The following is a 26,357-nucleotide window of genomic DNA, read 5'->3' on the forward strand; positions in this document are numbered from 1 at the left end:
TAACCTAATTTTGCAAAAATGCTTGTTTAAAAACAATGCATTGGATTGTTCTTAATGAAAACTGGGGCCTGCAGTAAGTGATTTCTCACATAAAAAAGTAGTATATATGTTCTAAGCAATTGTAACTCATTGATTTAAAGCAGCCAGCTGTTTGGCTTGGGGTCCGGAGCACATTTGGTCTGATAGGGATAGGATTGTGTGGTATAGTTTTGTCCTGATGTTGCAGATTTGCCTCCAGATTCCACAGAAGAGACTGAAGAAAGTGAACAAGACGAAAGTGAAGAAGAGGATGCCCTTGAGGAGGAAGGGAGAGAAGCTTCAGTAATCCAGGAGGAAGATTTTGGGGTTGAATACCTATTGAAGCAGGATGATGATAATGGTGGAGAGGGAGACAATGATTCAGCTCCAGCCCCAGGGCCAAAAAAAGAGATCACTGACATTGCAGCAGCAGCAGAGAGCCTGCAGCCGAAAGGCTATACCTTGGCAACTACACAGGTGAGTCATTTCTGGAGTCAGCAGATTTGGGGTGGAGTGAAATAAAGCAGACAAATTATATTACCTTTCTCCCTTGTAGGTTAAGACACCAATTCCTTATCTGTTGCGTGGAACGCTGCGAGAATACCAGCACATTGGTCTTGATTGGCTGGTTACCATGTATGAGAAGAAACTCAATGGTATTCTGGCTGATGAGATGGGGCTTGGCAAAACAATCCAGACAATTTCCTTGTTGGCGCATCTGGCCTGTGAAAAAGGTGGGTAAAAGTCTTGGAGAGAGCCTTGATTATTTGGGCAGGAAGGAGATCAGGGAGTGGAGATGGATTCCACGTTATAAAAAAAAAAAGCCACAACTGATGTGCTAAGTCACATCAGGTACTAATGTCCACTGGCACTCTTGGTAATGTAGCTAAGCTAGTTCCTCCATACCTGTGACTGATCCCTCCTAGTGGTTTCATATGGATGTTAAATAACACCACTACAAGGACCGATTTGTAGAATCCTACAGGATGCTTCCTGTGGGGTCAAACAGAAGTACCCCAGTATCACTTGGTGGTAGTACTTGGTAAGATACAAGCAGAACCACTGCAAAGCAGTAACGCAAAGCAGTGCCTCCAGACCACAGCCCCCTCAACTACTGCAACAAAATACTGTAGTTGCTGGTGTCTAAAGCTGCCAGGAGATGCAGGATACTAACAGGGCTGCACTCCCCCATCTTTCTCCCAGTAAGACCATCCATCAGTTTTCCCAAATTGAAAAGGTCAAGATAGTTAGCTTAATCCAATAACTCTTGGAGCAGTCATGCATTATCTTCTCCACCAGCTTGATTAAATATGGAATATTGGATGCTGGCCAGTAATCATTGAATTGACCAGGTCCAAACATAGTTTCTTAGGTAGGTCCACCTCAGTGGCCCTTTTTAGTGGGTGGGGAATTCCCTTTGCAAAAAGTATTAATGATCTCAGTGATAATTAGCATACCAGAGTCTTTAGTGGCCCTTAAAAGGGTGGGGAGGGAACCGGCATTCAAATAGCAGCACATCTAATTCCCAAAACCATATTGGCTTCCTTAGGAGGCAAAATATGGGATTAATTCAAATGAACGTTATTAGGTGGTGTTATGGTCATCCCAGCTGTGGTATGGCTTGAATTGACTCAAAGCCCAGCATGAGTCTAAGCGGCCTTAAAAAGCCTCACAAATTGCTCATAAGGTTCTCAGATGGAACCTGGCACTGGTCGGAGCCACTGCAGGCTTGTTCATCCATCCAGCAGCCTGAAAGAGCCCACTTGGACAGTTCTTAATAAATGCAATTGGGAAGAAGGTTTGATGTTTCTTCTTCTTGTAAGATCTGCTTGTGATGGTGCTGCCATTTTGGGGATAGAGCTGGATGTATCCAGGGGTCGTGTGTGGCTGAGGAATAAGATGAAGAACCCACCTTTGTCTTTAAAGGCATAAACATGTTGGTGTGCAATGTTTGTTGGCTCCTGCAGGCAGTTGGGGTCCTCACTTGATCATCGTTCCTACCAGTGTGATGCTCAATTGGGAGATGGAGATCAAGCGCTGGTGCCCCAGTTTCAAGATTTTAACATATTATGGGGCACAGAAGGAGCGTAAGCTGAAGCGACAGGTGAGGGTTTTCAAGCACTTGCAGCTGGTTTTGAACTTTCATGTTCTTCAGTTACACATAAGAAGGTTGCCTTTTTTAACTTTAGAAGACTTTAAATTAAATACATGCCTCTCCAGTAAATTCTCAGTTCTGTGGGATCCTTGAGTTTTAGAGATCCTTGATCTCTAAATGTTTTTAAATAGATTTTAAAATAATAGCTAGTCTAGCAGATGAGACACTAGATTCTGTTACTGTTATGTTGGACAGCATGCATGAACTAATACAGATTTGATGTATTAATTACATGCTAATACATACATTAAATCAGAGTTGAGCAGGAGGTAAGTCAGAAAGTACCAATAGATCTTAGTATGGTTAACAGAAGATCAGAAAGAATTTCTGCCTCCACTTTAACAATAGCAACAACATGATTTTTTTCCAATGTAATAGGCTGCTGAAGTGACACAATACTTTGCGTAGCTAGAAATGGATATTTGGGTGAAATGACTATGGGCTCCATTCAGTACAGATACTAAAACCAAATTCCTGTAGTCAAAATGTAGTCAGGAATCTCCACTTGTAACTCTTTTGTACTTGACCTTAATAGTTAAGATCTCAGGGGTTCACTACAAAATTAAAGTACATGTAAAAGAATTCAAATCTTGCCACTTCTGGATTTAGAGAAGGAATGAAAATTTAGGAAGAATGATGTCCAGACAATCCAGAAAATAGTTATATAGCATATAGTAGGTGTTTTATAATGCATGAATCTGGGGACTATATATAATTACTTATTGCTCTTTTAGGTATAAACAGGATTGTAGTTCTAGAATTTAATGCTTTAATGCACATTTACACATACTGTACAGTGCATTCACTGGTATAGTTAAAGGAAAAGTAGTTTGGAGGAGGTGTTAAACCTAATAGGTTTTTTCATTTAAACTGGCAAATATTAGAGTGGTATTCCTCAGTGAATGTAAATATTAAGTTATTTCCTGAACATTGTCACTTAGCTGAATTCCCTGGCTGGTTTTATAGTATGTATTTCTCCATGGTTTTTTTTAACCATGCTTTCTTCACTAGATCACAAGGTGTACTAAATGATAGCATAGCAGCATGTAACTCCTGTATGATGTGTCACTCTCTTCTGATGAATCAGCTTCCACTTTGTAGGGCACAATCCCCTTCCTTAAAAAAGGCTTTTGAGAACAGGAAGCTGGTAGTTCTTAGTTGGGGTTAGGGAATATTCCTATTCCTAAATGGATGAAAGAGTGGTGGATGAGTGAAAGCATTAAGAGTGGGGAAGGAACTACAGAATCATAGGGTTAGAAGGTACTATTTATGCCATTGAGTCCAACTAAGGAGCGTTTTTGAATCACCAATGGGCAGACCACCATCTTGAGATTATGCAGGGAAGGTAACGGCGTTCCGTGTCGTCATGCTGGCCACATGACCCGGAAAAGTGTCTACGGACAACGCCGGCTCTAAGGCTTAGAAACGGAGATGAGCACCGCCCCCTAGAGTCAGACACAACTGGACTTTACGTCAAGGGAAACCTTTACCTTTTACCTTTAAGAAATTAGAGCAGCTAATACCAATACCTGCAAATAATGGAATTTGATTCAAGGCATTTATATTTATATTATTTAAAACATTTATATGGCAGCCCATCTTGTTGGCAGCTCACAATCCAAGGATAAAAACAATATATACAAATGATAAAACAAAAGCAGTAAAACCAAAAAAATAGTAATAATAGTAATAAGTCTTGCTAGGTTTGCAGATCTTTTAGAAAGCACTTGGAAGAGATATTCCCAGTTTCCTATGCTTTTATTGGGTTTTTTCCTGACTACCGAAAAAAAATCAGAGTGCTGAATGGTCCAAGGACTACAGGAAATACAGCTAGATGTGCTAGCTAAAATAACGTGTTCAACCTCAGTTATATCTTCCTGAAAGTGATAATCCTTGAGGTAGTAATGTGCCATTTTACTCCAGCTAAATTGCCTTATAAATTAAATATAGAGAACTAGTGGCCCTCCACACATGCTGCAACTCCACCCCAACTCCAGCAGCACCATTTTTGTAGGCAAAAATTGTATAAGCATCTCATGGGTGTTGTCACAAGATGGTTGCTATGGGTGAACTGTCAGTCCACAAAATGACTGCCACAGTGGTGTGGCAAGTCAGACATTTACCAGAGGATAAACTGGTGATGTTATCACCCCTACCGTTCAGTCCCCCAGGGTCCCCTCTTTTGCCCCAGCATACCTCTTACTTCTGAACAAGTATGCTGCCAGGCAGAGTAATTGGCTGTACCCCTCTTCTGTTACACTTTTTAAAAATGTCTGTTTAGGCCTCTTGCGAATAAGGTTATGCTGGAGACTAGTGCTTTGCATCATACTTTCTTATTTAATCATTTAACTAGATACACCAGTTTATTATATCACTAGGAGGTCAAGGTAGTTTGCATAGAATTTCCTTCTCCTATTTTTTCCCACAACAATTATGTGAGGTAGGTTAGACTGAGTGTGTAATTGACCCAAGGTACCTGGTGAACTTCTGGAGTTGAGGACTGTAACCTGAGTTTCCTGGTGCCAGTCCAAAGCTCGAACCCCTACACCACTCTGGTTCTCGGGAAAGATTTATTGGTCAGAATTTCAATCCAGATTACAAGAAATGTTTTAAAATATTTCCAGATGATTTTGTATAAAGTCAATATGTAGTTTGGAATATGAAATACAGGAAAAAGCAAATAATTCTAATTTGTAGTGGTAATTGTTCTTGTTTTGCCTGTAATTTGAAATATATAAGAATTTCTTGCCTATTTTGCAATGTTTCCTGGGGTGGTATTAGGAAAAAAGATAGTAGCATATATATCTTTGCCTAAAGAACAGCCATTAAAAAAGTATTATTGATCCTTAATACCTACAGATAAATAAAATTCTTAATACCATTTGTTTTTTTAAATTGCATTAATGCAAACCGAGAAAGGGAGTTTGCATCGTTTTTTAGAGGGCTGCATGTTCAAGAACGTTCGGCTGTGTAGTAAAATGGGATAGGCGTTTTACTACATTTTACTACGAGGCATCCAGTTTATAATTTGATCCGTTAATTTTATTTTCGGATACTTTAAGAGATCTCAACCAGGGGTTCGTCTGCTCCATCATTCTGTGTGTCCAGCATTTGGTATTTATACATATACTAAATGCAGGACAAATAGGAAAATGTTCGTGTTAATGCTGTTTCCTAGTAATTAAAGCAGGAAAAAACATCTGTGGGATTGGGCATTGCCTCTGTGCCGTCTCGGAACCATGTGTTAAGGTTCTAGAAACAGCAGGCGCGCTTGAACCTGTGGGCAATGTATAGAGAGAAGGTTGTATTATGCTGTAGTGGTGGACCTAGGAACAGAATTTTTATTTATACTGTAGATCGTTGGCTTGAGGGACAACTTCGCATTTAAATGTTTCTACTGAAAGAAGAGTAGCAGGCAGTTAACACGGAATCTCTCTTACTGGTCTTGTTGCAACTCCTTTACAACTCCCTTTAGGGTTGGACCAAGCCCAATGCCTTCCACATCTGCATCACCTCTTACAAGTTGGTGTTGCAGGATCACCAGGCCTTTCGGCGCAAGAACTGGAAATACCTGATCCTGGACGAGGCTCAGAATATCAAGAACTTCAAATCCCAGCGCTGGCAGTCCTTGCTCAACTTCAACAGGTGAGGAGATACAGTGCTGCCCTCAGCATTGAGCAGAAGCACCTTCTCTTCAGAAGTTCTCAAAGCGGTGTCTTATTTGGGTTCCAGCCAGAGGCGGCTCCTGCTGACTGGGACTCCCCTCCAGAACAGCTTAATGGAGCTGTGGTCCCTCATGCACTTCCTGATGCCCCACGTCTTCCAGTCACACCGTGAGTTCAAGGAGTGGTTTTCCAACCCACTGACAGGCATGATTGAGGGCAGCCAGGAGTACAATGAGAATTTAGTCAAAAGACTGCACAAGGTGAGCATCGTGGGAGAAGAGGGTCTTTGGAAGGGACTGTTGAAAGTGGACAGATCGACTTACCTGACAGGGAAGATCTGGAGCTGAACGTGTCTTCCTTGTCATTTTCGCAACAGGTGCTGCGTCCCTTTCTCTTGCGAAGGGTAAAAGTGGATGTAGAGAAGCAAATGCCAAAGAAATACGAGCACGTCATCAAGTGCCGCCTTTCCAAGCGCCAGCGTTACCTTTATGATGACTTCATGGCCCAGGCGACGTGAGTACAGAAAGCTAACCGGGAAGTGGCAGAGGAAGTGGTGCCAGGCTTCTTGGGTTTTGTGAGAAACTTGTTAGTTAATGGTCCGGGCCTCCCAAAACATGTAGGCTGGTCATTGAGAGAAAGGAATATGGACTGTGGTGGCTCTCTAGCTTTTGTTTTTCCAGTTTCACACCCCTGTGCAGCCACTGTTTATGACTTTTGAGATTTATTGTTATGTTCCTTGGCCTAGCTGATTATGTGTGGCTGTCCCCCTTTCAGCACCAAGGAGACGTTGGCAACAGGGCACTTCATGAGTGTCATCAACATCCTGATGCAACTCCGCAAGGTCTGCAATCACCCCAATCTTTTTGACCCGCGGCCCATCCACTCGCCATTTATCACAGAGGGCATCTGCTTCGACACCGCCTCCCTCGTCTTGCATGCCCTTGATAACGACCCTTTCAAGGCAGGTGCCTCCCCTTCTGATCTTTTGGAAGGGTGGGATTGCTCCATTTAGGGGTATCTGGGTGGATGGACGACAGCTGTTTTTGAGACAAGAGGGATGTGTAAATAGAATAAAGCATCCTGAATTTATTGCATGTGGACCTTAACCTCTTATAGCATGTGGACTTGGGCATTTTCGATCTGATCAATTTGGAAGGCTCCGTGTCCCGTTACGAAACAGACACGTTCCTGCCCAAATGGAAGGTGACAAGGAAAATGATTGAGGAGATTGCTGAGTCCCCAGACCCTCCTCCCAGGCCCAAGCCAGTCAAAATGAAAGTGAACAGGTATGTGTAATTCCTCTCACTTCTCAAGAGGCAGATTAGTTAGTGGCTTCATGTCTGGGTAGCACTGTTGCTGTTAATATTTTAGCAAGGCATTTGCAAGCATTTTCTTGTGGCCAGAAACTTGCCAGGTCTAGAGGATTTGAGGTTTTCTGGCCTAAAGAAAAGGTTTGTATTGGGAAGAGATTCTTTTTAGTGGCAATTATGCGGCAGAATACCTGCTATTAGTTAAGGTGCTGTTAGTATCCTGGCTCTGAACTCTGAATTTTACCTTGGCTAGAGTAACTATTATACAGTAATCTTGGCTGAGAACTGTCTAGTGGGGACTGTTGTAGCTCTCCATCTGTGGTACTGTCACCATCAGATAGTTCTTAGCCAATATTATTTTATTACATGGCAGAAAAAAGGGAATATCCATTGCTTGGTTGCTGAATTGATCTCTTTGCCTATGTCATCTCTTCCAGGATGTTACAGCCAGTGCCCAAGCCGGAAAACAGAACGGTAGTGCTGGTGAACAGCCCTCGGCCCACCACTCCTCTGCAGCGACCCATCACTCCTGTGCTCCCAGAACCACTGACACCTGCTCTGGCTCCTGTACCACACACAGGCCCAGTATTGCCCGGGCCTTTGCAGCCCCCCACGCTCCCCGTCTCAGTGTCTCTCCCTGTGCCTATCCCTGTGCCTCCTTCCCCCGTAACCATGTCAGTGCCGGTGCCTCCTTCCGCCAGGCCACAGACCCCAACTCTAGTGCCTCCTTTGGGCCAGAACAACACAGCTGCTGCTTTGCTGCAGAGCCAGGCCTCCGTTCCTCAAGGTAAGGTTCGGAATTGTTTGGGGATCTGCAAGGAAGGGGGACACGTGGGGGTTCTCAGGTGGGAGGGGAGGTTGAGCTTTGGTTCTTCTTTAGGGTTGTTTTTAAAATTGTATCTGCGTGTCTTGACCTTCTTTTGGCATAGAAATAATAGATTTCTTTTTTGACTTCTAAAGGGCTAGTAGCCCTTTAGACTGCAGGACTGTTTTGGTATTGGGATTGCTTAAGCTAGTTAATTTTTTAAAAACAGATGGGGCAAGACTAAAAGGACCTGCAGGTCTCTAATCTTCTTCTCTTTTTTTCCACAGTCCTGCCCATGGCAATGACTGCAGCTCAGCTGGTCCCAAATGCTCCCCGACCTCTCCTCCCCCCACCTCCTATTTCTCCCACCACCACCTCCTCCTCCTCCCTTAAGGCTGCAGCAGTCCCAGTCCCAATGGGGCAGCAGCCCCCAATTAGCACCTTGAGTGTCACTCCAGTGCGACAGCAACCACCCATTAATACTTTGGGTATCACCCCTGTTGGGGGGCAACAGCAGCAGGCCCCCATCAGCACCTTGGGCATTAGTCCTATGGCACAGCAACCACCCACCAACACCCAATCCATTAATGCGCTTAGCATATCCCCCATTAACCCGCTGGGTGTGACCCCTGTCGGAGGGCAGCCGCCGCCGCCTACCAACCCTTTGGGCCCAGGACCTCCAGCCCAACCGTCTGCCAGCACCGTCGGAGGCATGGTGAAGCCCACGAACATCCATTCTGCTGTTCCTGCCTTGCCTGGATACAACTTTGCAGCGGCTGGAGGCGTGCAGCAAAGGCTTTTGTTGTCCCCGGATATGCAGGCACGATTGCCTTGTAAGTATTAAGGAGCCAGCAAGAAACAGGCAGCCACCAGGATGGTCTGAAAACCTGACCCTCTTTTCTTATCCCCCACCCCACCCCACCCCGCAGCAGGTGAAGTAGTAAGCATCGGGCAGCTTGCGTCGCTGGCTAATCGGCCTCTCCAGGGTGCTCCGGGCAGTAAACCCCTCACATTCCAGATCCAAGGCAACAAGCTTACCTTGACGGGGACACAAGTTCGCCAGGTCACTATGCCTCAGCCAGCCCGACAGCTGCCAAGTAGGTAAACCCCAGCCCTGAACAGCCCCCATGACTTCCCTGTCCTCTGTCTTGAATAAGATGGGTTTGGATAAACTTTACTCACGGAAGCTTAATAACATCTCATTAGACCCCTGAGGGTCAATACAGAATAGTGGTCTGGGAACCAGGCGCTTCCGAGCACTTGGTTCAGGGATTTGTTTTCAGAACAATGGCCTGTGCATCAATACATCTACCATATATATCTTAATTTCCGCCGGGGGGCGGGAGGGGAGTGTCTGTTGTCCCTTGAAATCAGAAGGCTTGTTTTGTTTAAAATTAGCAAGAGAATATCAGGTCCTAATGTACTTTCTGGTCATCCTTGGCTTAGGAACTTTTCAACATAAGAAACAGTCCTGCATGATGTGTGCCTTGTAAGTCTCGGGGAGCATTAAACTTCCCACTTGCTGTATAAAATTAATTGATCTGCAAGGGAATGCTTTTTTCTATTCTTAATATCTAACTCCATTTACGGAAGAGATTTGAAACATCTGAACGAACAGATCCACAGGCACAATAAAAGTGCCTCCTGTTAAGTGGAAGTAATAGTGGCAGCCTATCGTGGAGATAACGTTGAAAGGGAAATGAAGTGGTCGATAGCTTTTTTATTGGCGCAGTCCCTCTAAGCTCCTGGTGTCTCTTTGTGAGTCATCCGGTGACCCGAGGGATAGAGCAAAACGAGAGCCTTACTTGACTCAGAGGACCACTGCTGCTTAGTGGGGTCTCTGGAGGAGGGCTTACAATTGCATTTAAAAGATTGCTACAAACTGCAGACAGAACAGACAATAGAACGGGCAAGGATTCTCCTTTCCTTCTTTCCAGGAAATGTAGTTCACTTGGTGTCTGCTGGGGGGCAGCACCACATAATCAGCCAGCCAGCTCAAGTGGCTTTGATCCAGGCCATGGCCCAGCAGGCTGGGCAGAACCCAGTTGGTGTGCAGACTGTGCCAGGCCACCAGCCTCCCACCATCCTGCCAGTCCCAGCTACCAGCACAACTGCTCCCCCAGTTGCTTCCACAGCAACAATCAGCGTCCCTATTGCCGTTACCCAAGGTTGGTATAGATTGAGATCCTGGATTTTCCTTCTAGCTCTTGAGGGAAAGGTCACCTAGGAAATGGGTTTCTGGGACATTAAGCCCCTTTCTGCAACTGGTTGCCCTCCACCAGTTTTCCCTTCTGATTACTGTGTTTGAGGCATGCTGCCTGCTGAATTACATCACCAATCCCACTTGGCCTTCCTTGTGTTTTGGCAGTCTTTTCCATTGTGTGCCTTCTTTCTTAAGCTTTTTTATTTCTCTTCCTATTCCAACATATAAATAGCAAATAGTAATAACGAGAAATAATTGTGCTTTATAATAGAGCCACAACTCAGCCTCTGCCATTGTTTCTCACAGTGCCATCCTCAGCAGTGAACAGCTCTGGTGTAGTGAAGATAGTTGTGCGACAAGCTCCTCGAGATGGCGTAGTGTCCCCATCACCTGGGCCACAGCATCCAGCTATGCGTCCTGTGACACCAACAACCGCCAGTACTTTACCTGGCCTTCCCACAGCCGTCTTGGCCCAGCGAGCTCCACTTCCTGTGAACCCAGCCTCATCAGCGAGGCTGCCCAACCAGCCTCTGGTGCCAGTGAGGGCACCCGCACCAGCTCCCCTGCAGACCCTTGTGAGACCCATGCTGCGAATGATACAAGCCTCAAGCCCCAACCTGGAGCAACAGCTGGGTGAGCATGCCTTAAAATCACCCGATGGGATTTCACATACCTAAGGAAATTCGGGAGTTAGATCCCAGTGCCAGCTTCAAATTGATTTTTTAAAAAAAACATGATGTTATATAGAAAAGAAAAATCGAGAAGGGATATATTTGTATACTAAACAGCCTAACTGTAGATATATTCCTGTAACGTTATGCAAATAAGTGAATGATCGTTCATGTAGTAAGAAAGTTAACCAGATAAATTAGTGTATAGAATTAGAATTTTAATAATATTTAATGGCTTCAAAATAATTAAAATGATTAAAAAGCAAAATTACATACATAAACAGAACAAACAAAAGTAATACAACAGCAACTTTAAAAATGGAGAGAAAAGCAAAAGGAAGGGGTAGAAAGTGGGTGTAAGCACCTCCACGAAAAATGACCAAGTTGCTTGAAAATCCTTTTCCTTGCCCCTTCCTTCTAAAAAAAAGTGAGACGTTGACTGACCACGTGTATCAGTTGTTAATTGCTGCAAGTCAGGTTTGTTCTTCTAATATTTTACTCACTTATTTATCAGATTTGTCACTGCCCATCTCCTCTCACCAGATAATATTCTTTTAGCCATCCCCCATCAGTGAAACATCCACAGTTCATGATGTTGTGATAGATGCCAAATGTTGGAGACGCAACCAAGCAGAACACAAATGCCCTTAACCAACAGTGATCTGTCTGAAGTCATGTTACGCCTATGAACGTCCATTAAAATGTGATAAGACCAGTCTAGACTATATGCCTCTCCAACAGCAAGATGATTGAACCCAGCAATTAGTTGACATTTTCTGAGGTGTCCAGTAGGAGAGTACACAAAATAGAAACGTATTTTGTTTCCGATGACCCATTCCAGATAAGTTCCAGTCTGGCAGAAATAAAAACCAGAATGTTTTTGTTTTTCTGGGTTTTATCCAAAACAATACCCACAGGAATCCCTGAGTGGATTTATTGGGAGAACAGGACAAGGTTGTTGTAGATGGCCCCCCTCTCTCCCCTCCTTCAGAAATAAGTGATACCACTTGTACCTCTTCCATGTAGCCTGTTTTCCTGTTCCTTCATGGTTTCTTTCAGGAGCTCTGAGTAGGACGTGTCCAAACAGCCTACCTGCCTCCTGACCCTGCCAGCCCCTTCCCTCCCTCCCCGCCTCTCCTTAGCTGCCTCCAATGACCTAGCACAGCATATTCCACCAGCCTGCCCCACCTGGCCTTTTCTGCATCTTCCTTTCCTCCAGGTGTTACAGCGGCTGTGTGAGAGGCTGTTCCTCCCCTTTCCATCTTTCACTGCTTCCCCCTTCACCGTTAGCATCGTAGGCACGTACCACTGCCCAGAAAACTCTTTGGCCTTGTTTTTTTCCTGCATCCCTCCTTCCTCCAGAGACAATGCTTCAGCCTGCATCTGGAACAAAAAGCTCTGTTTCATTCCATATCTGGACTGAGTATGCGTGTTTTGATTTAGAGATGAACCACCTGAAACCAACTGTTCCATGCATGCACAAACAGTTATGCAGATCCCTAGTGTCTGAGATACCTAAAATAGATTTTTCTTTCAAATTAACTGCATTTTAGGATCAAAATAAATTATCTTAAAGTGACATTCCACTGGTTCACAAAAGTAGACCAAGATCATTAGTGTAAATTCAGTATTTATGCTTCATAAATGTTCTTCAATTTCTTATAAAACTAGATAGCAGAGCCTCTTCCGATTGTTGTAACAGTTGTGACTTATAATAACTGTGGAACTTCAAAGGCAGCAATTACATTGGGAGCAAACAGCCGAGGCAACATCTGTCAGAAAGTTCTGTTAGGGAAACCAAACTGTTATAAATTCTACGAAAGTTTAAAAAAACAGCTGTGTTGGAATTGTTGGAAATAATGTGAAAGGCCTAATTTACCGAACCTTCCTACGTTTGATTTTCCAGTCATTTTTAAACTCAGACTATCTTGTAATACAAGCTTTTTATGGATAAAATGATCAGTTTATGTCTGTGATGCAGTACCAGGATTCTAGTGGGGTCACATAACAACTTTGAGCACCAAGAGGGACTCAGTTCTGAAGTTCTTTACCTCCAAACAGTGATGAAATAAAGGCCCAGAGATAGATCTGAAAGTATGAAAAATTAATCCATTCTTCCCAAAATGAAAAACAAGTGATGCCTTTGGCACTGAATGTTGCTTAGTATCCTGTACGAGCTGTTCATCTGTGGCCATCTTGGCTCTACCCCACCTTAATACTCTACGTTTTCTTTACATAGTGTGAAGGAATAAAAATAGGAAGACTTTTTAAAATAGAAATCAATCTTGGATTAAATCTATCTCTTTTTAATATATTTCTATTGAAACTTTTTTAAAAAAGATAAAAACTAATACAAACCAAAGTAAGGTAAGGAAAAGAAAGAAAGAAAGAAAAAGAAAAAGAAAGAAAAAGAGAGAAAGGCTTCTGATATTCTTCATAACAGTTATAAGTACAATTATATTTTAATCTCTCTAAAGTTACATCTTAATACTCATCTTTTTATAATTTTATTTATTATTCACATTTCTATTACTACCCATCTCCCCCCAAGAGGAGGAGATAATCTATCCTGTCTAATCATCAGAGCCGTAGATTAAATCTATCTCAATTATCTATTTTACTCTAAATATTCAAAGAAACACCGGTCCATTTTTCTACATACATTATTTCATCTGTGTCAGAATTGGAGATAAATTCAAAGCGTCCTAGAAATTCTAACACTGAGATATGAAAAAAGGAATCTAAAACCTCACTTCCTATATGTGTAAAAATTATAATTGATACTTAGTGGCGTCAGATACGTTTTGTTCCAATTTAGAAAGCAATAAGACAAGGTATTGCCTTCAGCTTACTAATGAGGTATGATTAGGAATGGAAAATTCTGGCTGATCTATGAAACATACAATCTGCATATAGCCTCCCCTAATGCGATTCCTTTAGTGCTTACATAATTTCTGACATTTTACACACGTAAAATGTTCTAAAGCTAAATTAAAAAGGAAAGATGAAAGGGGGCATCCTTGATGAGGTACATAACCTAATATTAACCACTGAAAATACCCCAAATTAAGATTTAATTCTTAAACTCTTATTTAAGTCAGTCTAGGCTGTACACTGCAGGTAATCCATAATAAATCAGTGTCTGTTTCAAAAACTTCCAGGAAATCACGTCAGAAGATTTCTCAGTATCCAAAGAAGCAAGTAACTGATAGATTCTGCCTGTTTTGAATTAAAGCAGTTACACCAGTTAAAAAATACAATATTATCAAAATGTTCACAATCCTGTATAAATTCAGATTTCCAGACAGACCTCTAAACAGTGGTAAGATGCTAGTTCAAATGCAGAAAAAACAGGTGCATTCTTTAGACCATTATGTAATTGACAGAGAATTGGTACTTTTCCAGCTGCATATAACATTTTGTTGTCATAAAGGTGTGTGGTATTCATTTTTGTTGCCCTCTTACTTTCCAAAACGTTGGTATATGTTTCAAAAGATACACAAGCATCTACAGAGACCAGTGAGTCTTCCAAACAAAATTAGCACATGCAATAGCTTCAGTCCAAAGAGGGAGCCAAGGGGCACGTTACCACGCTCTGTAAAACGTGAGTGAGATGGTAGATTTGTCGGCAATCCTCGCAATTACTCTTCTGTCTCTTTCACAGTTCCTACTTCCCCGCCTCCCACGGTTGCACCATTTGCTATCGCCCCAGCTGCCACAGTCACTGTTCCTGCCAACACCTCTCCCACGATGGTTTCCCAAATTGCCTCAAGCCCCATGCCCAAGGAGGAGCCGGAGACGTTAACCCTGCGCTCTACCACCCCCACTCCGCCCCCACTTTCCATCCTGGCGCCAAGGCCCAGGCGGCAGCCACCTCCCCCACCTCGCTCTCCTTTCTATCTGGTGAGTGTCCCAGCTGAGGGCAGGGCTTTTGGGTGGGCTGGGGGGACAGGATAGCTGAGAGGGGGTTGCTGGGAAGCCGCTGAATCCAGTTCTACCTAGTTTGCTTGCTCTGGCCTTCAGGAGTCACTTGAAGAGAAGCGGAAGAAGCAGAAGGAGGAGCGCCTCGACCGGCTTTTCCGTCTCAATGAACAGCATTGCAACCTCGTGCCCATCTATGGTACCGAAGTGCTGCGCTTTTGCACCCTCTTTCCTCCTGCTCCTCCCCCTCCGTGGGAGCAGGAGGAGGAGGAGGAGGGGGAGGTGGTGGAGGAAAGTGAAGGACGAGCAATGGCGACGCAGAAAGCAGAACCAAAGGGCTTGAGGGGGACTCGCTATACCCATTGCTACGCAGCACAAGTGCAAAGGGGCGAGCAGCATCTCGAGGCCTATTGGCAGCGGTCAGAAGCCTTGGGCCAAGCTATCCTGGCCCCCCAGCAACGGATTGAGGAGCTGACAGACATTATAGAGAGGTAACGCTTTCCTGCAGATGCTTGGCCTTTTTGAAGGGGTGGCGCTAAAGGGGGGAAGCATGATGAAATCCCTTAGTTTTTCAAAATATTCCTGCGAGTTCCCGTTTTAGTCAAATCCTCCTCCCCACTTCCTTGAGGTGTTCTTACCCTCCTTTACCATCCGTTGGTCTTTGCAGGTTCATTTTTGTTATGCCTCCCGTGGAGGCTCCTGCTATCACCATGCACACCTCTCACCCTCCCCCAACACTCCTGCTCCAGCAGTCGGTCTTCAAGGAGACCTTGCGGCAAGAGCTCTCGCCACATGCAAGTTGTCTGCATCGTATCATTTGCAACATGAGGACGCAGTTCCCGGACCTCCGCCTCATCCAGTACGATTGTGGTATGTGGTGAAGATTAGGGTCTGTCTGGCACCAACTGGGAGTAAGGGCAGCGTGTTAGGCTATTCGTAAGCTCAAGCAAATTATTTCTGGGTTGGCAGATACATCATTGCCCATTGCCCAGTTTCTCTCTGTTCTTGCTTTTGTCTTCAGGGAAATTGCAGACTTTGGATATTCTACTGCGGCAGCTCAAGGCTGGGGCCCACCGGGTCCTTATCTTCACCCAGATGACCCGCATGTTGGATGTGTTGGAACAGTTCCTCAATTATCATGGGCATATCTATCTGCGATTGGACGGCAGCACTCGGGTAGAGCAACGGCAGGTAAGCGATAGCAGCTTGTGCCCTTCCTGGAATGCTAAGCAAATCCCTACTAGAGGTGCTTTTTTTGGAAAACAGAAAACAAAAATGATAAAAGAGGAATAGCTTTATTAGGCCAAGCATTTTCTTTAATAGTTGCAGTATTTTAGAAAATGCCACTATATGTTTTATTTAATTTATTCTGAATGTAGACTGTTTTTTCCCTGAACTTGTCATAAGGCTAAAATAGTTAAATAAAAAGGGGGAGGATTTGACTGTTGCTAGAGCCTGTGTTGTATCAATTGCATTCTTAAGTGGAATGAGAGCAGGCCTATAGGAATGTAATTTGGCTGTTACTTGGTAGGATGCATAGGATTAAATTGCAGCACATTCATGCTGCTTTCTTTCTGCCCCATTTATTTATTGCTTACTTAAACAACGTATAAGGCTGCCCATCTCCCAGGAGTGATTCTGGGTGGTGTACAAAGATAAAAAACAACCACAGTTTAACAAAAAACAAATGTCTGAGGCCATAAACACAGTCCAATTCACAGTGGGTAGTATTAACCAGCAGAGCTTGCCTAACCACACAGCCCAAACACCTGGGGGAACAGCCAGGTCTTCAGTGCCTTATGAAAGACTAACAGGGTCCAGGCCATCTTAATCTCCAGAGAGATGCTGTTCCATAGGCAGACACTACATAGAGAATGCATGACTCTGGGATCCAACAATATGACATTGCTTAATGGAAGGAGCCAGGAGCTGTCCTCCCTGCTAGATCAGGTGGGGCAAGCAGAGACGATGGAAGATAGGCAGTCATGGAAAATAGGTGTATGAATATTTAGGAAAAATAGCCTATATTCAGAATAAATGAAAAAAAAAATCTTGTGGCATTTTTCATGGTTGAAGTGAAGGAGATTCCTGCATGGGTAAGTGAATAATTGGGACATTCAGAGACTGGGGATCATAATGATAGAGAATGATGCAAATTATGGTGACTCTGTCCTATAATGGAAGGTCTTTTAACCTACGAGAAGGTTCTGGGGGGAAATTGATTTTCCAGGTCACCAAATTAAGATAATTGTATAATTTTAATCTGATTCATAAACTTATGTTCCCCTCCTAGAGTGAGGAGGTAAAGGCAGGAATCCCAGTCCAGGATTTTCTTTCTTTCTTTGACTCTGGCAGGCACTCATGGAGCGTTTCAATGCAGACAAGCGCATCTTCTGTTTCATCTTGTCAACACGCAGCGGTGGGGTGGGAGTGAACCTGACAGGTGCTGACACTGTGGTGTTCTATGACAGTGATTGGAACCCCACCATGGATGCTCAGGCCCAAGATCGCTGCCACCGTATCGGGCAGACACGGGATGTTCACATCTACAGGTTAACTAAGCTTTCTGTTCCATAAGTCTCAGAGCAGTGGTTAGGCTAATTCAGCCATGTTTACGCTGACTGGCAGTTACTCTCCAGGGCAGAGTTTCTCAACCAGGGTTCCGTGGGCCCCTAGGGTTCCTCAAGAGGTCACCAGGGGTTCCCTGGGAGATCACAGTTTATTTTAAAAATTATTTCAAATTCGTGCAACTTCACATTAAAGAGGTAAGTTTCATTATTTTTAGTTTAAGAACAATGCATACATACAGGCCTACCCGTGAAACATATATAATAATTTTGTGACATCTGGCCTATATTTGAGTCTGAATGTGCAGGGATTCCCCAGGGCCTGAAAAATATTTCAAGGGTTCCTCCAGGGTCAGAAGATTAAGAAAGGCTGCTCCAGGGTTTCAGTCTGCCCTTGACAAATGAGGTTGGAGAACATGTACAAAGCATGGGATCTAGGAGGTTTTGCCTCATAATAATAGATAGCCATGTTCCCATTTTTCAGCACTGGCAGAGGGAGCTCTGGTAGCTGCAGAAAAGGATTCATATGTTTGGTAGTTGTATTAAAGCAATAACATTATTTTAAAAAATAGTTTGGAAGTTTCATGAGTTTTCTCTAATCTAGACATTGTTGCTAACAGTAACTTACATATTAACTCTCATGCCTTCTTTAGGTTGATCAGCGAAAGGACTGTGGAGGAAAATATTCTGAAGAAAGCTAATCAGAAGAGGATGCTGGGAGACATGGCTATTGAGGGGGGCAACTTTACTACAGCCTATTTCAAGCAGGTAACTATATACATCTGTAATTGATGCAGGACCTCGGTCCTGAATTGTGTTGTGTGTGGTGCGTGATGCATGGGACCAGTGGTTTGAGGTGGCAGTGCTTTGTTCTTGAGCATCGTAAGAGCTTCTTAACTCTGCCGTGTTACTCAGAGACATCCTCAGTTATGTTAGTCTGCTGCAAGAAAGGCAACAAAAGAATCATCAGACGTGCATGGCAAGCAGTTCCTATTTTAAGGATAATTTGTAACTTAATTTCTGTGCTCCTCAGCAAACTATTCGTGAGCTGTTTGACATGCCACTAGATGAACCTACAAAAAAAGAAGGAGAGGCCCCAGTTCTAGTGCAGGAGGAAGAAGAGGATCCCATGGCCACCAAGCAAACGCAGATTCTGGAACAAGTAGGTTAATTTATTCATAATGCTGAACATGAGGTAGCTGCCCTCCTTTGACAAGGACTGTCGTTATTTCTGCCTGGAAATGTCTTCCCTTGCAGGCACTGTGCAAGGCTGAAGACCCTGAAGACATCCGGGCAGCCACTCAGGCCAAAGCAGAGCAAGTGGCTGAGCTGGCAGAATTCAATGAGAACATTCCTTTGGATGCAGAAGATAGGTCCAGCAAAGAAGAAGAGGAAGAAATTTCTAAGGCAGAGCAGGAGATTGCTTCGCTTGTAGAACAGGTACGTAAAACCCTGCCTTTTAACCTGAGATGAAAGTGGAAGGCTGCCCCTTTGTTCCATGGCATATGCCTGCTGTGATCACAGGAAGCTGCCATTTCCTCTAGCATCAGGCAGAGGCTTTTTTAAGTTTGTTTGCTTAAGTTTATATGGCTGCCCATCCCATCATCATGCCTCTGGGAGGCTAGCAACAGTTAAAAAATACAGCCAAGCAACAGCATAACAATGAATAGTGCAGGAGGAAGAAGAGGATCCCATGGCCACCAAGCAAATGCAGATTCTGGAACAAGTAGGTTAATTTATTCATAATGCTGAACATGAGGTAGCTGCTCTGGCTGCCCATCCCATCATGCCTCTGGGCAGCAGGAGTAAAACTATAAACAAACATCCAAAACTCAACATAAATATAAACATCTCACAAGTGCTGCCCTACATTCCAACCCCCGTGCCCCAAATAATTTTAATCACATGATCTGTACTTTTCAAAGATCCCCTCTGAATTTCTTCCCATTTTGTAGCTCACTCCTATTGAACGCTATGCCATGAACTTTTTGGAGGCATCTCTGGAGGACATCAGTAGGGAGGAGTTGAAGCAAGCAGAGGTAAATACCTAGTCCCTTGTTGGTGAAACTCTTTCATATAATACCTTGTCAGACAAGTGTGGCATGAAGGATTCCATACAACTTTTTTTTTAAGCCGGCTAAATCTTCCTGTTTAATGTTGGTCAGCTCCTCAATCTGATTCAACTTCTTTAAAATAGCCGCAAAGCAACCATCTTCCAGGCTGTTGAGAGTCCCATTTTTCTGGTCTCTCAACCTTTCATGGAGAGGACAATCAGCACACGGTGTATTACAAAACAGGACCTTCTGTAATTTTGAAATATGATGAGGGTATTTAGCATTTGGTCCTACTGGGAAGAAAAAAAAAGGTTACATATCTGTAGTCTTATTTTCTCTGATGCCTTTGAGTAACTCTCAGTTTTGATTGGGCTAGAATCAATTGCTAAGCTAGTGATGATTCCCCTTTGGCTCCTAGTTAAGTGATTTCTCTGTTGTTCCAGGAACAGGTGGAAGCTGCCCGCAAAGATATTGATCAGGCTAAGGATGAGGTGGTCTTTAAACTGCCGGAAGATGAAGATGAGAGTTACCTCCTTGAGGAAGGCTCCAGCAAGAAAAGCAAGAAGGCCAAGATTCCTAGTCGGGCAGCCTCAGAGAGGACAGGCACCCGCATGAGTGAACGGCTGCGTAGCACTCGTCTTCCACCAAGGGATGGGGACAGTGGAGAGGCGGAATCCCCCCAGGCCAGGCTGCCCAATCTCCGGCATCCCCGGATGGTGACGGAGGAGGAAGATGACAACCTGCCCCAAGTGGCGCAGCACACAAGAAGTGCTGCAGTGCGTAGAGAACTGGTGCGGGAGGAAAAGCGTGCTCAGGTTGTCCTGAATACTCGCAGAACTTTGGCCCGTCGAGAAGAGCCATGGACTAAAGGCCCAACTAGTGGGGAGAGGATGCAGAAAATGCCCCCTCACAGAAGCGAAGCTTCTGGTGAAAGAGTTTTGAGAACTAATCTCCATCGGACAGACACCCCAGCTGTGGGGGATAAGCTGCTACAAACTACTCCACAGAAAGCAGATCCAGGAGCTGCTGGTGACAGAATTCTAAGAGGCACCGCATCAAAGACAGAGACCCTGCTTGTTGATGAAAGATTACCAGGAAGTGTCCCACAGACATCAGATACCAGTTTGGATAAGGTGCTGAGGCCAGGCCTACAGAAGCCTGAAAAACCTTCTGGGCCAGATAAATTTACATGTAGCTCACCTAGGTCTGAGGTGTCAGGAGCTGAGGTAAAGGTTCCCGGATTTCATTTGCGAGGACTCGATGGAGAGGTATTTAAATTAAAAGCAGATGTAGGAGAGCAGAAAACAGAAGAAATTTCCCAGCTCCGTCCCCCAACCCCTGAATTCCAAGCCCCTAAGTATGCTGCAGGTATGGAAGTACCAGCATTTCAAGAACAAGGCACGCTAGTTGCTGGGAAATCGTTGGCTACACAGACATTACCTGATGCTGGGAAGACCATCCCAAATATCCCAGCTATTAAAATGAAACCAGCAAACCCAGGGTCACTTGTCACTGTGGAACTAACTAACAAGAGCAAACTCGAGGCTGCAGGTGAGATAAATTTACCTTTGATTGAGCAAAAGATGAGCATACACAAGCCAGCAGAAGGAGCAGATGTGAGCACCAGCTACAGTGCTGCAGAGCAAGAATCAATCAATTTGGTGGATGAGGCAACCAGGCAAGAGACAGCAGCGCCTCCTGGTGACGCTGCCCGGATAGTAACTGAGCCTCTTTCTCCTAAAAGCGCAAAAGACACCACTTGGGAAGCCACAGACAGTGCACCATCATTTATGTTGGACAGTGAAGTCCCCAAGATGGACACCCCTGTGTTTACTTCCCTGGATCATTCTCCAGCTACAGGCTCTCTGCTTCAACTGGAAACTTTGGCCTGCGTCAAGGAACAAAATGGCTTGAAGGAATCTCTGAGAAGTGGAGACTTCCCTTCTCCTATTTCAAGTTTGCTAATTGAGCCCCAGCTTGGAATCTTGCCCTTGGCATCACCAGTATCAGAGGCAGCTGACAGCAAAGTCAATAGTCTCAGTGAATCGACAATTCAGAATCAAGAAGTAGGGAAAAAAAATAATGGGGAGGGCCCCCAGGAGGCCAGGCTTATGGCAGCCTGCCCAGGGTCTGCTTCTTCCCAGGGGAGCACGTCACTTCCAGGAAATTTGTCTTCGGATGAGAGCCTTTCACCGAACAAGCCCCTGCGCCGTCGAACCAGTGCCGATGTGCAAATCCAGCAGAGCTGTCAAACTGCAGATGGCCCTGCTGCCAAGGTCTTACGCAAGCTGCCAGGGCGCCTGGTCACAGTGGTGGAGGAGAAGGAGCTCATTCGGCGGCGGCGTAATCGCACGTGCAAGCTGGATTCTGCCCCCGGCGCCGAGATGGGTCAGGGCAGCAGCTCAGCGCCAGGCTTGTTGGAGCCAGAGGCTCTGCCTTCTGCTAAGGCGTTGCCCCTATTGCGTGACTTGCCTGCCCGCCGAAGGATTGAACTGGAGAGCCGGGCAGCGGCCAAAGAAAGGGACAGTGGGTCAAAAGGAGAGCCTCCCGGGAGCCTGTCCTCTGAGCCTGTCAAGCGCAAACGGGGACGTCCCCCCAAGAACAAGTCACCAGACCAGCAGCAGAGTCCGGGGTTGCTCCAGCCTCTCCCTGAGCAGGCTCTGGAGACCAGTCCCCAGAGAAAAGCACCAGGAAGGAAAATACCCGAGGGCCATCTGCAGACTAAATCCCCAGAGCAGAAGGCGCCCGAGACCGCCTCCCCCAAGAGTGAGTCTCCCAAGAGTAAGACGGACGGCAGCGAGAACGGCGACTCCCCCGTGGAGAAGCGAAGGCGTGGCCGGCCCCCCAAGGCACGGCAGTCCCCCATCGTGCCTCCCAAGCCGCCTGCTTCTGAAGTGCTGCTAGCCCCAGCCACAGGGCCCCAGACTGTAGAGTTGCCCCCGAAGCTGCAAAAGAAGCTGCAGAAGCCCCCCGAGCCACTCTCTGTAGCAGAGGCAGCATCGAAGATCCACGAGTCGCTCGACTTGCATCCCAAAACAGCTGCCTCAAAAACCTCCCCTAAAGCACGGAGTCGAACATTGCTGCATTCTAAACCCGGGTCAGTGTCCAAACCAACCTCGAAGGCACGAGAATGCTTGGCTGTTTCCTCCAAGGCGCTTTCCAAACCATCCACTGAAGTGTGTGAACCCCCAGCTTCTGTCCCTAGAGGGGCCTGTGCAGCAGAGCCTTCCCTGGAGACGCGAGAGCCGCCCCCTGCGTCGTGCTCGCTACCCAAAGATGCCCCTGGTTCCCCAGCAGCAAATTCTCCACCTAAGCGGAAAAGGGGTCGTCCCCCAAAGAACCCATCTTCTCCTCGGGTGGAGGCGGCACAGCCTCCTGCCTCTGCCTCCGACCAGGAGACCTCTCTGGAGAAGCACACCCCGGCTCCTCTCGGCCGCAAGCGACGAAGGCGCAGGAGAAAGGAGGGCCTCGGCCCATCGTTGCCCGGCCCCAGCCAGAGCTCCTCGGAGGGTGAGGATACCCGGCCACTCACCAGACTCGCCCGGCTCAAGCGGGAGGAAAAGCCGGAGTCTTGCGGCGGGGCATTAGTGCCGCCCTCCCCAAAGCACACGGCCACCGAGAGGGCTTCATCGGCGGAGAGCAGCACTTGGGAACAGCCTTCTAGCGACATCCCTGCCCGCTCAACTCGCCTGCGGCCCGGCTGCCTCGTTCCGCCGCTGGAACGGGAAACCCAGCGACGGAAGCGGCGCTGCTCCTTGGAGGGGAAGCGGGTGAACAACAGCAGCAAGTCGCCTGCTTCCCAGGGCATCTCCGAGCAGGAGGGTGGCGAGTCGGAGTCTTCTTTGAAATCCTCCTCAGAGTCAAACAGTTATAAGTGTATCCAGCAGCCGAAGCGCCAGTGTTACGACTCGGCAAGGGGGCACGGCCGAAAGCGGGGCCAGCGTCACCACGGCGGGATGGCCGACCGCATCCTCCGTAGCGCGGTTAAGCCTGCCGACAGTACCCGATCGGCGCCCTCCCCGATTCCCCCCAGGAAAACGGGCCCCACTTCTGCTTCCTCCGCTGGGGGGGTCTCTGGCACGCTCTCTTCCCCCACGACCCCCTCCTCCACTGCCCCGGTTACCTCTACACAAAGTAACAGAGGCCGCAAGCCCAAGACGTGACCCCCGCGCAAGACGCTCTGCTGTTACTTCTCTGCGGGGACGGCTCAACGGCCGCCATCTCTTCCCGCACGTACCGTAAGCAGATCCAGTCCCTCCCCTCCCTTTGCTCTTATTCCTCCCGTCAATGTGGGGGCAGCTGATGGGGCTCCCTGCATTCCAGTCTTGACTGTTGGAGTACTACTTGAAAGGAGGAGGACCGCGAGCGTGGCTCTTCATCCCCGGGGGCTGTTCTGGGAGCAGGCAAGGGGCACTCGTGCTGATGCCGCTAGCTGTGGCTGCGTGGCTCAGTTGCCCCGCTGCAGGTTGCAGTGGCAGGGCCAGCACTTGTGCAATGAATTCTGCTGCTTCCTGACCACGGGGAGAGGGGGTGGGGGAGTGGCTTCATAGAGCTGTTGCCCCTAGAGTGACACTACAGGGCCCCTGCCATCCCTGAATGCCCCAACGCTTTGGGAAGTCTCGCCCGGGCTTTAGGTAGGCGCTTGTCACGTTTTGGGCCTGGGTGTTCCTCTGTCCTCTTCCCTCCCCCCTCCCCCCTCCCCCAACTCCTGCAGAGGATGCCCTCCTGATTTATAAACACAATTAGCTCTTACTTTTTTAATGGCTTTGGGTTGGTTTTTAAATGACAGTGACCAAATGCTAGGTCCCCTTTTCTGGCTACCCCTTTTGATTGTCTCCCTGCTTATTCCGTTCACAACGTAGGGCCCTTTTGAGGCATGAAGAGGTGGGAAAGTTGACTCCCCGAAATGGAGGGCAAGGGAGGAGACACCAGACACAACCCAATAAGATTATGTGCTCCTTTTTTGCATCCCCACCGAGAGAAAAATGTCTTATTTTAATGATGTCGATCACAGCCCCACTGCTCCAAGGACTTCTTTGTGGGTTCATGAGTTGGGTCAAATCCTTCTCCCCTTCCACTCCTCTTGTGTACAGCTCTCATTGTAAAATAGGTTCTTTTGAACATAAACTATGCAAAGGTTATTTTGTATAGGGGAGCACAACTTTCCCTCCCCTCCCCCACTGCAGTGGGTTTTGTGGGCGGCAGCGGTTCTCTGGATTTGGGGAGGGGGTGCAGTTGGGGTGGAGGGGGAGGTGTTCCCGCGGAGCTGTCTTTCCTACTGAAGCATGTTCAGAACTTGTACAGAAGACCGATGTAATCTTTCTTCAGAATAATGCTATGAATAAAGTGTTAAAAGGGGAAAAAAAACCACACACCACATGGATTTGTGGAATCTTTTTTTTTTTTTTTTTAGATTGTTTTACTTTCTCTGTCTCCATCTCTCTGGACGGCAGCCTGCTTGGGCACCATGGGTTGGGTTCTGTGGGGGAGCTGGGGGTTGGTGTTTCTCCACACACAGTCATGCTCAGATTCAGCCAGTTCCTTGGTCTGTAGTGTAAGCTGTCACTTGCTGTCATACCCAGTTGGGCACACTAGAGTCTGTGCTAGCCCTGATCCCTTGCACATTCAAATTATAGCTGAAGCATGGTTTGCAATTGTGGTTTGGACGCCAAGCCCAATATTTTAATATACCTGCAGTTTAAAATTAAAGTTTGTGCTAAGAAAGGTAGAAAATTATGTCTGCGCTTATTAGGAAGTACCCAAACTTAAAAGTATTATTTGGGGAATAGGAGTGGAAGATTGCAAATGTCTGATTTCATGTTCTGTGTCATGACAGGATTTTCATTGTAACCCAACATATTTATTTAGCACATTTATATCCTGCCACCAAGACTCTAGGTAAGATTGTGGTGGGATATAAGTGTAATGAGAGTGCCAGTTTGGGGTGGTGGTTCAGGCATCAGGCTAGAAACTGGGAGACACTGAGTTCTAGTTCCACCTTGGGCATGAAGCCAGCTGGGTGACCTTGGGCCAGTCCCCCCTCTCAGCCCTAGGAAAGAGGCAACGGCAAACCACTTCTGAAGAACCTTGCCAAGACAACTGCAGGGACTTGTCCAGGCAGTCTCTGAGAATTGGACACAACAGATAAAAAGTGAAGTAAGTAAATTTGGGAAATAGGGAGCAAGAAGGAAAACCAACTGATCCGCCTGTTGTAATCGGACATCCACATCTTTTGTCCACATAATTCACTTGGAGAGGTTCTCCACATGGGAAGATTTTACTACTAAGTAAGAGACAGACATCCTTCCCTGCGCTGGGTGAGCTTGTGTGGAGGCAGGAAACTGTTCAGAGAAGAGGAAGTTGCCCACCTACAGTCAGCCAAAACAGCTGGCTTTACCCTGTTCTTGCTCCTCTTTGCACATCAGCTTCCCTCTACTGACAAGCACACCTGGATTGAAGCACACTCATCTTCTAGGTAATGGGGTATTAGCCCTAAATCAGGCAGGGGGTCTGTGTTCAGCCTGCAGCAGAGACGACCGTGGGGGGAGATGATTGCAGTTCTCTGAAGGGTTGGCCCAGAGGAGAAGGAACGGATTTGCTCTCTTATCCCGCAGGGCAGGATCAGAACAAGCAGGTTAAAATTACAAGGAACTTGTCCCAGGGTAGATGTTGGGAAGAATTTCCTGACTGCACAAGCTGTCATCCAGAGGAACAGGTTGCTACAAAGTGAATTCTTTACTTGAGGTCTTTAAATGGCCTGGACAGTCGTTTCTCAGAGATGCTCTGGCGAGGCCCGTCCTGAACAGAGGATCGTCCCTCCGGCCCTGCGATTCCGTGATCCCCCACGACCCTGACTAGCAGGACCATGGGGGGGGGGGTCATGGGAGTGGCAGTCCCACATTATTTGGGCACTGCAGGCTCGGTTAGACAGAACGGGTAGTGGTGGTTCCAGCCAATGTGAGGGCAACCGGTTGGAAAAGGCTGGTCC

At 46.3% G+C, this 26,357-nt stretch overlaps 1 protein-coding gene across 6 annotated transcripts in view; it reads left to right on the forward strand.

Annotated features, from left to right (window-relative positions):
* Positions 1–24,742, forward strand: part of SRCAP (Snf2 related CREBBP activator protein) — a 39,451-nt gene extending 14,709 nt beyond the window's left edge. For all 6 annotated transcript variants that reach the window (XM_063301390.1, XM_063301391.1, XM_063301386.1 and 3 more), the window contains exons 12-34: positions 227–495; positions 575–752; positions 1,986–2,122; positions 5,649–5,818; positions 5,906–6,098; positions 6,215–6,351; positions 6,613–6,799; positions 6,955–7,124; positions 7,586–7,935; positions 8,241–8,786; positions 8,883–9,050; positions 9,891–10,121; positions 10,463–10,789; positions 14,492–14,730; positions 14,851–15,239; positions 15,416–15,618; positions 15,770–15,939; positions 17,104–17,300; positions 17,969–18,083; positions 18,349–18,477; positions 18,573–18,755; positions 19,271–19,354; positions 19,813–24,742. In XM_063301390.1, coding sequence (XP_063157460.1) covers positions 227–495; positions 575–752; positions 1,986–2,122; positions 5,649–5,818; positions 5,906–6,098; positions 6,215–6,351; positions 6,613–6,799; positions 6,955–7,124; positions 7,586–7,935; positions 8,241–8,786; positions 8,883–9,050; positions 9,891–10,121; positions 10,463–10,789; positions 14,492–14,730; positions 14,851–15,239; positions 15,416–15,618; positions 15,770–15,939; positions 17,104–17,300; positions 17,969–18,083; positions 18,349–18,477; positions 18,573–18,755; positions 19,271–19,354; positions 19,813–23,532 — 8,492 coding nt within the window. In that variant the 3' untranslated portion in view covers positions 23,533–24,742. The remainder of the gene's footprint in view (positions 1–226; positions 496–574; positions 753–1,985; positions 2,123–5,648; positions 5,819–5,905; positions 6,099–6,214; positions 6,352–6,612; positions 6,800–6,954; positions 7,125–7,585; positions 7,936–8,240; positions 8,787–8,882; positions 9,051–9,890; positions 10,122–10,462; positions 10,790–14,491; positions 14,731–14,850; positions 15,240–15,415; positions 15,619–15,769; positions 15,940–17,103; positions 17,301–17,968; positions 18,084–18,348; positions 18,478–18,572; positions 18,756–19,270; positions 19,355–19,812) is intronic.
* Positions 24,743–26,357: the final 1,615 nt, after the last annotated feature.

The sequence above is a fragment of the Candoia aspera genome, chromosome 4 (assembly GCF_035149785.1).
Source record: "Candoia aspera isolate rCanAsp1 chromosome 4, rCanAsp1.hap2, whole genome shotgun sequence".
Taxonomy (NCBI): Eukaryota; Metazoa; Chordata; class Lepidosauria; order Squamata; family Boidae; genus Candoia; species Candoia aspera.